A 12004-nucleotide genomic window follows, 5' to 3' on the forward strand; every position below is an offset into this window, starting at 1 on the left:
TTTCATTCACATCCAGAGTCCTGCGATGTTCAGATATTACAAAGGATTACTCTTTCCAGGCAGACTCAGCAGTTAGTGGTTGTGTTTTTGTAGGTAGGCCATGCTTTTATAGTGAACATTCTCCAGCTATCTCCATTTCACCTATTATTCCTCAGCTACACAACCTTTGATTTGTGAAACATGAGCATAGAGAGCACGAGGAACAGATCTCTCACAGATGGAATTGAAAGCATTTTAGTTCATGTGTAGTTTAAACTTTCTCATTTGTATTTTATTCTTGTGTACAGAACACAAACACAGTAATAATTAAATCAACACATATTACACAAATGTTATTTCAGAGTAAGCGGTTAGGCAAAGCAATTTTATTTATTTTATTACAGGGCAATTCAAAGTGCTTCAGAAAAGCATTTAGACATGAAAAACATGCTTGAAAAGGCCTTACACCAAATGTTTGTTTACCTTGCTCAATCGATTGTAATGTATTTGAACAGCTTTCCAAATAAAATGCACTGTAACTTTGCAGTGGTGAAACATTGTGAGTGCTTTCTTCATAACTACTTTGAAATATATAAAAACATCATCCTGAATTTTCACAAGGATCTTCTTTACTTTCCTCATAAATGTAAGAAACCTTCTAAAACAGGAGTGGGTTTTAGAAGTGGAACATACCTAGTTGTAGCATAGAAGGTAAACCAAATTAAATCTGTGCTTAGATTTGTCCGTTTAAGACATTTTTAACAACAAGAAACTGTTTTTTGTTAGTGACTGTTGCCCTGCACTACTTGAATGAGAAGCTCATGGATAAAATGACTGATTTAAGCTTCCTCATTTTGGCTGAGACACGACATCACACGGGATTCCTGGGAAATAAGCTTTGATCCCAGTCTTGATTTTATTTTATTGCATTACTACATGATCTCAGAAAGAGCTTAAAACGATAAGATACAAGTTCAACTAAGTTAATCTCAGATAATATATCAACTTTAATTCCCTTGTTTTTAGAGTGGACTAATAACAAGGTTGTTTTTTACACAGTTTATTCTACTGCACAGACCATTTGAAAAAAGCTTCAGGTCCATATTTCCCTTCGAGCCATTCATACTTTTCTCGAGCTTCCCCCCTCCGCCCTCTTTGGGCCTTTTTCCTTCTCTTCCTGTTTTATGACGGGAAAGAGGGGGAAGGGGAGACCAGCTTGGATGATTTAAAGTTGAATGAATGAATGACTAAATGTCTCCTTCTTTCCTCTCCTGTCAGGCGGAGGGAGATGTAGCCGGTCTGAACCGTAGGATCCAGCTGGTGGAGGAGGAACTGGACCGAGCCCAGGAGAGGCTGGCCACGGCGCTGCAGAAGCTGGAGGAGGCTGAGAAGGCCGCGGACGAGAGCGAGAGGTACATTAAAGGGGACCTATCATGCAAAATGCACTTCTTGATGTCTTTTATACATAAATATGTGTCCCCGGTGTGTCAGGGAACTCACAAAGTGTCAGAAAATAAAACCCTCTCTCTTTTCCTCCGTACCCAAATCTCTAAAAACGGGGGTACAACGGAGCTGATCCAGATTTGCTTCCGATATGACGTAATATCTGAAATGTGGACCCACGGCCCTATCAGAAACGTTGCTATCAGAAACAATGCGCGACTGTTTTGGACGTAATATGGTCTTTGTTTACATTAGCAAGCATCGCTAACAGTCAGAGCTAACCTGTACTGGAGAGAGCATGTGTAAAGTAGCAGGAAATAAAAAAAGGAACTCACTTTGTGGTAAACCCGCAAGAGAAAAAGCCTTTGAGCTCCATACTGTTTCAGAAATAATCCTTGATGTGGTTTGGAACTTGATGGCGTTTAATCACGGCAGCATTTAACTGTATCTGCCGGTAGAATTCTGAGCAGGCATTAGCTCCGCCTCCTCTTTTTTTCTTTTCAAGCTAAGGACCCAGATCAGGCATTCTCTAACAGGCCTGAAACAGAGGGATATGAGGGATTTCTAAAATGCATGATGTGTTTTGTATTTTGAGCAAAACACATCATAGACATGTTTTTTTATATATTTTTATATATCTGAGACCCATAATATATGCCTAAAAATAGCATGATAGGAGACCTTTAAAACGTTATAAAAACCTTATTTAACCGACATTTTCTTTAGATTGAAATGTTGTGTTTGTGTCTTTATGTGTGTGAGAACATGTGTTTTCACCTGGCTATCACAACGTCATTGAAAACCTTTTTTGTGTCTTGTCCAATCAGAGGGATGAAGGTTATTGAGAACCGAGCGGGTAAGGACGAGGAGAAGATGGAGATCCAGGAGATTCAGCTAAAGGAGGCCAAACACATCGCAGAGGAGGCCGACCGCAAATACGAGGAGGTGAGACTGACTTCCTGATTTCAGTCCTTATTTTTCACCTACTCTTATCTTTCGGATTATGTTAAGTCTAAAATGTTTAAATGTTTTTCTTCCCAGGTGGCCCGTAAGCTGGTGATCCTGGAGGGAGAGCTGGAGAGAGCCGAGGAGAGGGCCGAGCTCTCAGAATGGTAAAAAGCATAATCATAACTCGAAAACACACCCACGTCCTTACCATTACTTCCATTAACACTAAGCATGCGTCCGTCTCTCTCCACAGTAAAGCCGCTGACCTGGAGGAAGAGCTGAAAAATGTGACCAACAACCTGAAGTCCTTAGAAGCCCAGTCTGAGAAGGTGAGTGTTCCCTGTGAGGGATGAGCATGGCTACGACTGGACCCTGAAACTGAAATATATACAACTATAAGTAACACTTCTTCTTTTGGCTTCATGAGGGAACAGATCAGTTTTTGGGTGAAGCAAACCTAAATTATTTTAAGGAATGTTCAAGTTTCACATGTCAACCCTATGTAGAAGGTAGCTAAAAAGCCACATTCAAAACGAAGTGAGTGAATCCTGGCCTGAACAAATATCGTACATAGGCCTGATAGTTTCCAAATCTAGTCTGCTGTGCACTTTTAAAAGCTGCGTGGCAAATGATAGCATGAAAGCAGAGTCAAGTGTGTTTGTATGTGTGTTAGATCATAATGTTTTTATATTTTATAAAGTTATCTCAACTGTTTGCAATACTGTAAACACGCAAAAGCAAAGTTAAAGCAAACGCTAACATGTATTCATGCTCAAATTGCACAAATAAGCTTTGGTATTTCTCAGTTCTCTGCGACTCCAAGAATAACAAGTTTCAGTTCAACAAATACATAAGAATGCTGACTGTTTAATAAATACAATTAGTCGCTTTAGTTCTCCTTTATGAATGTACGGCCTAAATATATATATATAACAGCATTTACACTCTCCTCTTCGCTGCATCCTTCATTGAAGAAGCTGCTCTCAGGGCTCAGTGGACAGTCATTAAGGAAGCAGGGAGGGATACCTCTTCACCAAAGTATCGTTTCACACTTCCTCAATTATAACTGTGAATCATCCGGCCCTGCCTACAACGCAACTATTTATTTTCCCATCACGTTGTTTAGATGAAAAAACACTCAACGTATCAAGTGACAGACCTCAGCTGTTTGAACATCTGTTTGCACAATAACTTAGCAATAATTATTTGATATCATATGCACAGGGTTCCCACGGGACCATAAAAAGCATTAACATGAAATGAACTTATTCTTAAGAACCTCAATTGGTGTTGAAATGTTTCTAATAAATATTTCAAAAGTCTTAAAATGCTAAGACACAGGAAGGAGGATTTTATTGTTTTACCTGATTGTGCTTTGTAAAATCTTAAAAATAATTGGAAACATTATTTAAACAATTTACAAAATTGCTCTCACAATAAAGTGGCATTTAAAAAAAACGTTTAAATCGAACTTGCTTTAAGCTGTAGGAACCCTGCAGAACAATTTAACATCATCTTGGATTTGCTTTTTTAAATAACAATATATAAATACTTATCAAAGAAAATCACACAAGTAAAAAACAAACAACAATCCAAGACTCATTAGCGCAGCATGAGCCCCTGAGGCCGTTTCTTTGCATATTCAGGGAGTGAACCAGCAGCCAGTCGAGACCTGCAGCACATTCCTCCTGTGCGCTACGTTAAATTCCTCCCAGGCACGGACAGGCAGTGTGACAGCATGCCAGCCGCCTCATGACCGCTCTGCAGCAGCAACACACGCCAGCTGTGCTTTGTTCAGTCAGGCCTCCGTGCATCACATCGCATCGCATCGCAGCACAGGCTGTTCCCAGGCCAGCAACACCTCGATCTGATGATCCTCCGCCTCCCTCTCTACATATCTCTCCTCACAGGGAGTGGTGCCATAGCTGTTGCTGCAATTATGATTGTCTGTGTGTTTGTGTGTGTGTGTGTGTGTGTGTGTAGGGCAAAGCATGTGTTTGTGTTTCTGCCACTGATGTGTTTTTCTCTGTATGTCAACAGTACTCAGAAAAAGAAGACAAGTACGAGGAGGAGATCAAAGTCCTGACTGACAAACTGAAGGAGGTGAGATCCTGATTCTACTGATCACACTATATGATCATATACTGCATGATTTTAGACTGAAACCAATCACAAACGTGTGATGTTTTGAAAAAACACTGGGACAGGCATCAAAATTGTGAAGTTTCCTGCCCTTACAATATAACTGCAGTGTCTCTGGATTCAATCCGGCCAGGGAATTTGTTGCATATCACTTAGCTTATCTATTTGCCTCTGCTGGATACATCTCAAACAAGTGCAAATGCCATATACGCACATGCATCCAGGCAGCACACACAACCTCAAAAACACTTCATGCCAATGTGGGCACACAGAGTGAGATAGAAAGCAGCTGGATGCAGCTCAGAAGGCAAATATGACAGGACTATAACAAGTTTTCATTGCATACTTTAGATTATATTTTCCTAAATTGATAATGTAAGCCAGTCCTTATTCTTCTTCATCTCAATATCTGCATGCATTCAAATTGTAGTTCGTAAAACATGGCATCTATAAAGAAAACCTGTAGTCTTATTTGTTGAATTCACTGTGTAACATATTGTGTGTGTGTGTGTTTCCGTCAGGCTGAGACCCGTGCAGAGTTTGCAGAGAGGACAGTGGCTAAACTGGAAAAGTCCATTGATGATCTGGAAGGTATGAGATCAGCAGCACTCACGTGGTGTTGCAACCCTTTTGTTTGCACCAAAATATACATATTTTCAACACAACCTAAAGAAAAAGGCTATTATTTACTGGCTTTAAAAGAACAACCAGGAAACATTTGTTGATGAAACACAAGGGGGCAGTTTGTGAGTTTCCTGCAGGTCAGAGACTCTAATCCTCATCCATCTTAATGCACTATTACACTCAGTTTTACATAGACTTCAGAAGGAGTGTCCTACTTCAGCAACACTGGATATATGTCTGTGTAAACGAGTGCGCTCCCTGCTAAATATACTGCATGAAAACTCCTAGAGGACACAATGTGCTGAGGTGTTTTCAGGTCAGCATTATTTAGTTGTTAACCACAGGAAGCTGAGTTATTGGAGTGTTTGTGAGACATTCAGGGCGGTGTTAAATGCATAAAGCTCAACCCGGCTTAATGAGATCGGCATCATTCTTCCTTCTTTGCATTTCTGGATCTTTAAAAAGCCTGACCTGTTTTTTTTTGTGTCTTCTCCTTCCTCCCTCCGCCTCCCTCTGCCTCTCATTCTTTCTGCTTTTTGTGTCGCCGCTGTCCCTGACACCTTCCTGTCGACCTCCAGATGAATTGTACGCTCAAAAGCTGAAGTACAAGGCCATTAGTGAGGAGCTGGACCATGCCCTCAATGACATGACGTCTCTGTAGATGCTCTGACTCTCTCGCTGCCTCTCAATTCCCTTTCTCTGCTGAGTGCTTCAAACTCATCCTCTCTCTCTGATCGTACTGTACGTGCCTTCATCCCATCTCAGTACGCAGGAAATGATTCATTAAAAACATGTTTCTTTCCTACTTTCTTTTGTCTCTCTATTCTTGTTTATTCATGCAAGCTTTCATCTTAGTAGAATGTTTGAATCATAACTTAAAGAGGCGTGTTATGCTAATGTTCGTGTTTCATATTTGTATTTTGTGTCTCTACATGTCTCCGTGCTTTAATGTTCAAAAAGCTCTTTATGTGTCTCATACTGCCTGTGCTGCAGCACCTCTTTTCACCCTCTGTCTGAAACCAGAGCCCAGTCTGCTCTGATTGGTTAGCTGGCCCGGGTCTGTTGTGATCGGTCAACCTCTTAGAGATGTCCCGCACCTTAGCCTATCATTTACTATGTGTTGGAGCGCTAGCCAATAGAAGCGAGTGTTACATAGTGATGCTATTATTATATTACGGAAGTAAACAAAGGAGTCCAATGGATGTGTTTAAGGCACGGGGGGGGGGGGGGGGGAGTGTGTGAGACAGAAAACGTAGCCTTTCCAGATCCTTTAAATGCACTAAAACCTATATAACACACTACAGGAAAGGGAAAACCCAAACAACATAATAGGGCCCCTTTAAGCCACACACACACCTTGTGGTTAACGTACATTTTACGTCTAATTGTCAGCGAGTTTATGTGAGACAAGGTGAGATTTACTGTTATTTGTGTGAATGAATGCAGTTTGCAATCCCCTTAAACCCTTAAAAACACTCTTTTGGTTTTATGTCACCTTTTTTTGATGGTTTCTGATAGTATAAATTCACGTGAGGCCATAACGTATGTACTGACATCACACGGTAGCATTTTGGTACAACGAATATAGCTCACAAATCCTCTAAACTGTAATGTACTAACAGAGAATGACAGTCAGCAGTTTAAGCATGAAGAGCACAGTGATGTGGTTGAGGATTTTTGCATGTGGCACAACTTTAATCTAAAAGTTATGCAAAACATCTGTTCAGTAAAACTGTGCATGGAATGCTGTTTGACAGAATGAAAGCAGCAGTGTTGCGTTCTGATGTTTGAGGTCTCACCGTGTCTCTTTTCCTCTTGTTCTCCAGATAAACTATCACGAGCCAAAGAGGAGAATCTTGGCATGCACCAAGTCCTGGATCAGACCCTGCAGGAACTGAACAGCTTATAAACACACAGAGAGGAAGCTGGAGAGGATGAGATCGTCACGTAACATTCCTTTAATGTTCGACTCCATTCCACATTTCGAGCTGTAAAATCTCTATTCCCCGTGTGAAGGGGGATTAACTTAATGCTTGTCCCTTGATGTTTTTTTTCTTTTCTAAGATCTATCTAAGATGGGAAGTCATTTTGACCCCTTTGCTTATTTTTCAGTTTCTTTTTTATCTCCACTTGTGATTGCAGAAATTGTCCCCCAGAATTTTTTTTTTGACCACTTTATTTAGAAACACCTGGCAATTTCAGATTTGGTCACTCAACCACTTAACCTGGCTCGATTTTACATGTTTACGTGCACATACATTAAGCCTCTGTCTGATTATTGTAACGCATGTGCTCAGATGGTGTTGGGTTTCGCTCCGGCTACATTAGCTTGGCTCTGAAGTGCCACCTAGTGGTGATGGGAAGTTACACAGCAGTTTTTTTTTTTTAAATCAAGCTGTACCAGAAGCTACACACACTCGGCTTAAGGGTGCTTGTCTTATTCTCATGAATCTGAGTTCAACAGTATGAAATGGAAAGCTTTCATTGATTGATAAATTGGTCAAGGTACATGCTCAGTCACTCTCAACTTCTTTACATGTCATTAATGCAAACCTCTAATCATCCTGAGGCCGTCATGTTGCAGACGCATTTTATTTATGTGCATCAAATGTTTTATACCCTATTTTTAGTGTGGGAATCTGCAGAAGCTGAGAGCTGTGCATGTACATTATCAATCGGTGAAGCTGTACTATCTTAACCTGACATGACACTCTTCTTCATTGCCAACTATATGCCATAATGTAGCCACTATTTACATTATATTGATCTACATGAGCGAGCTGAAGCCCAAACCACTGGAAGCTCACATCAAGTCTTATCAACCATGGATACTTATTGTATATAGTAGAATAATGTTAGGTATTTGAGAAATTGTATTGCTCTGATTCTTTTCTTTTTTGGTTTTGTTTCATTTACACCACTTCTTATTTTTGTGCCAGGGAAACTCTCAAGACCAAAGAACACACACACATAACAGACAATAAATAAATTCTTAAAATGTTTTACTTTATTTGTGTTTGTTTGTGATGGACGTCATGGTTTCATCTCATGCCAGGGCCATGAAAAGCGCATCACACGTGACCGAGGCCATTTTGAATTATTTTATTCACCAACCCTCCCCCCCCCCCAATCTATGTCAACCTAATAAATGTTTTACAGAAATCATGACTCATGGACTTCTTGTGCATTTTGAAGATTTTATCTTTTCTTTGAAAGTATTACAAAAATACTAGTCATTAAGTGCTTCATCATATCAATCTGATATATATATAATTCAGTTAAACAAATGGAATCTCTGCATGTATATGATTTAGTTCATCCCTCTCTGTTCAATGCAACCCCACAGGGGGGATAACATGTCCCTCCCATTGACTTTACATTGTAGGTCCCTCCACCTTATAGCGATACCGATTCTCTACTTAAGATTTAACACACTTGTTTTGGAGTGCAAGGCTTAGACGCATTTCTTCATGCTCCATTCTTCCCTTCTGCTTCCTTTCATGGATGTTTTGCACATTTCTGCTCAGGTGTATTTCTTTCTGAAGGCACAACCTAAATGAAAACAGATAAAAAAAACATTTGAATATATCTCATCACAGGCAAAACATTAAAGTATAAAATGGAATACCTATCTCTTTTTATTTTGTTCAAACTCTATTTCATATACAGCATATATTTTTTGGGGAAAATTTACATAATTTTGCAATTAAAGTTTTTCTGTAATGTATAAACCAACCAGTGGCGGCCGGTCCATAGGGGCGCTAGGGGCGCCGCCCCACCTCTTCCCATATTGAAAAAAATAAAAATAAATAATAATTAAAATTAAAATAAAAAAAAAAAATATGTTTAAAAAAATATATATGTTTTTATTTTTATTTTTAATGAACAAGGTAAATATTATATAATTGGTATCAGTAAAATGTATAATCTACAATAAAATCTCGTTTAAAATTGTGTTACGATGTCTAAAGTTACTGATAAATCACATGTTTCCTGCCTGGCCTTGCCCATGCACCTTCTCTCGTCTGGGCGCTAAGAGAGGAGCCTTCAACCAGTGCAGCAGCAGCCACCAGCAGCTGACTGTTGCTATCTGTAACGTGTAAACTATGCCGCGAAAATATAATTTCAGCCAATCAGCGTCGTCAAAGATGACGGTCACCGGGCGCCAATGTCAGCGCCCAGTGCAGTCTGTGAGTAGTTTGGACAGTGACTCGTATCCGGTTGACGCAGTAGTTGATGAGGATGGCTTCGTGTGCAGGTGGAGTCTCCGGACCTCGGTCCGCGCCTAATTCTGTTCAAGAGCTAATCTCCAATCCTTTCGAAAGGAGAAGTTTGGCAGATAAATTGTTGCTTAAAGACCTTGCACCGGACCAACCCGATTTGAATATATCGCAGCAATCTCGTGAAAAAGACAACATTTATACACGAGGCTTCACAAGTAGCTGGTACACAAGAAAGGCTTGGCTAGCTGGATGCAAACAGGTAAATGCTGTCTTTTGTTTCCCATGCTTGGATATCACTTTATATGTAGAGAGGAGGTTTCCCATGGTTGTTAGAAGTTTATTAATAAGTGGGCATTTATCACAGAAGTGATTGTTCTGTCTCCACGTTTGTTGCATTGTCTGTGATGTATTTTCCAACGGTTATAGCTCCTGTTCTGTCCCAGCAACACTACACGGTTTGCAGCTCCACCACATTTTTGGTTTATCTTCGGTGTCGCTTAAAATCTGCTTCCCATCGGACTAAAACCTCCACGTAATCTGAAGACAGATACTTGAAGTTATTTAAACCTTTTGCAAACTTTATGTTCTTTCTTGCTCTAGCCTTGCCAGTTACATTGTACATAACACATATATTATCATTATGCTAACTGGTTGTTCGTGTTAGACGATGTAGCTTTTTCATTTCTGAGTTATTGCTATATGTAAATAAGCCTGTTTGTAAATAATCCTCAGAGAAACAAAGAAAAAACACAATTTATGACATTTTGTGCTGTGGTTATTTTTTTTAAATTGCATTTATTCACAGTTCAGTTTGAAATGCTGTAGTGACTTGTATTGAACCACTTAAATATTTATAATTAATGCTACTGAAAAGATGCTATTAATTTTATATCTCACATGCAGTTCACTGTAAAGCTACTTGGTGAAGGTGTTTTAAGAAAGAAAAAAACAGACCAGTTCTGAGAACACAAATTCCTGGTAAAGTAGTAGATGTTCAGGTTGATAAATAATATTTTCCACACTGAAGATTATGGAGGTATTGATCAGTCTTCTCATATTTTTAAGCCTCGATTTCTCCTTTCCCCCCCCCTCTAACATCACCAGAAGTCATCATTTAAGGGGTCATTTCTCGGACCCCCCGGGTAGGTCACTTACGGTACGTCAAGAGCCCCACCAAAAAAAAAGACCACCGGCCGCCACTGAAACCAACAGATAAAGAACAAATTTAACTTAATTTATTTCCCCAAGCTCCACCTTTAGAAATTATTTAGCTAATTGGAGGGTTATTAATTGTATACATTTCACTCACTCACTCATTATACTTAATATTTTTGTTTACTATTTAAGTTAATTTATCAATTTCTAAGACTTCCTATATTGTTGCCTCCCGTCTGATGGACTTATGGGTTTGTGATCTTTATCATACATCTACTCAAAGGTTCAAAGGGCTTTACTGTCTCATGCACAGCTACAGTATGCAATAAAAAACGTAATTGACAGGCTCCTACAACGATGCAACATAAGTATATTCAAGACAATAAAAAATAAAAAAAGTGCAAGCTCAGGAGTTAAGCAGTCTTATGGCTTGTGGGATAAAACTCTGGTGGTCTTTGTAACCACTCACACACCTGCTTAAATATCTATGTTTTACCTTCTGTTAGTCTGCATTTCCCCCCTGCTGGTTGGCAGAGGATTAAAGAGCAGCCCCCACATGGCACCACTGTCTGAGCGTGGCTGAAGATGGTGGTGATCTTGTAGCAGCCTGGGGAGTAGAGACAATAAGATACTTAATCATACACATACTGAACCTAAAATCAGAGAGGAACATATCTACAGCGTGTTGCAGTCCTCACCTGCGCATTTAACATCCATGAAGTAGGAGTTTGGACTCTGCACCAGCCTCTTCTTCTTGTGTCTGCTCCTCTCCTTGGCCAGACTGGGGTGGAACAGATCGCTATCCTGCAACCGAAGTCAGAGGGGTTTAGATGTCTAGTTTACATGTTTTTAACGCTATTGTAAATCAAATGTGTGTTATTTTTTCATCGAACGACGAGGCGATGATAGTTTGTTAGATGTTTTGATGACACCGTAATGCCCCCTACAGTCTGGTAAATGAAGTAAAACTAAAAGCAAGTGCATAAACATGTCTGGGCAAGTCCATATCGTTTCTGGGAATCTACATGTATGCATGAAATTATTTAAATATACATTTCAAACACATATTTACGCCTTACACCACATGCATTGACATAACTAATGGATATTTCTCATAGTTTTTACATAAAATGTGTTGCTTATCAATTGATAACAGACTATTTGAGAAGCTTTCTGTTAATCAAAGCTGTTATGCAAGCCCTAAAGTTTATATCCAGAAAATAAAAAATCACTTACAGACATTTTTGCTCCAAACACGTTTTCGTCCAATGCAAATACGAGAGATAAAGTGATATTTGAAGTGCGGCTCTCTGTCTCAAAGCAGCTGGAGTTTGTTGTTGTTCTGCAGGTTTAAAGTGGCTCTGTGACCGGAAGACACCGAGCAGGCGGGCGGGGTCTCTCTTTAGGGGAGGCGCGTCAGATTATACTGGGTGCACTGGTCCAAGTTTACATAATTATTTTATAACTAGTTTTGTAAACAGTACAATTAA

The 12004-nt window shown here is 39.7% G+C and overlaps 3 protein-coding genes across 6 annotated transcripts in view; 1 reads left to right on the forward strand and 2 right to left on the reverse strand.

The window, feature by feature from the left end:
* Nucleotides 1–8263, forward strand: part of tpm4a (tropomyosin 4a) — a 27979-nt gene extending 19716 nt beyond the window's left edge. For 2 of the 4 annotated variants that reach the window (XM_034147061.1, XM_034147063.1), the window contains 7 exons: nt 1258–1391; nt 2250–2367; nt 2464–2534; nt 2624–2699; nt 4411–4473; nt 5034–5103; nt 5715–5946. In XM_034147061.1, the coding sequence (XP_034002952.1) occupies nt 1258–1391; nt 2250–2367; nt 2464–2534; nt 2624–2699; nt 4411–4473; nt 5034–5103; nt 5715–5797 (615 nt within the window). In that variant the 3' untranslated portion in view covers nt 5798–5946. Of the gene's footprint in view, nt 1–1257; nt 1392–2249; nt 2368–2463; nt 2535–2623; nt 2700–4410; nt 4474–5033; nt 5104–5714; nt 5947–6962 lie in introns of those variants that run through there. The other 2 variants (XM_034147060.1, XM_034147062.1) reach the window with 1 other exon arrangement.
* LOC117496148 (NLR family CARD domain-containing protein 3-like) overlaps nt 1–12004 on the reverse strand; it is a gene marked incomplete at its 3' end in the record, with an annotated part of 682747 nt that overhangs the window by 491725 nt on the left and 179018 nt on the right. The window lies entirely within an intron of this gene.
* LOC117495655 (40S ribosomal protein S27-like) lies at nt 7206–11897 on the reverse strand. Its single transcript, XM_034147072.1, has 4 exons — nt 11751–11897; nt 11213–11318; nt 11011–11121; nt 7206–8688 (listed from the first exon to the last, which is right to left on the reverse strand). Exons 1-4 carry the CDS (start codon nt 11754–11756, stop codon nt 8660–8662), a joined length of 252 nt encoding a protein of 83 aa, XP_034002963.1. The 5' UTR covers nt 11757–11897; the 3' UTR covers nt 7206–8659.

This window comes from Trematomus bernacchii, unplaced genomic scaffold (genome assembly GCF_902827165.1).
Source record: "Trematomus bernacchii unplaced genomic scaffold, fTreBer1.1, whole genome shotgun sequence".
Classification (NCBI taxonomy): domain Eukaryota; kingdom Metazoa; phylum Chordata; class Actinopteri; order Perciformes; family Nototheniidae; genus Trematomus; species Trematomus bernacchii.

What these genes read in the sequence shown, in the direction of transcription:
- LOC117495655 (XM_034147072.1), bottom strand. An exon ending in CATGGATGTTAAATGCGCAG is followed by an intron (nt 11,122 to 11,212) that starts GTGAGGACTGCA and finishes TCTACTCCCCAG; the next exon opens with GCTGCTACAAGATCACCACC. An exon ending in GAAATGCAGACTAACAGAAG is followed by an intron (nt 8,689 to 11,010) that starts GTAAAACATAGA and finishes GTTTTCATTTAG; the next exon opens with GTTGTGCCTTCAGAAAGAAA.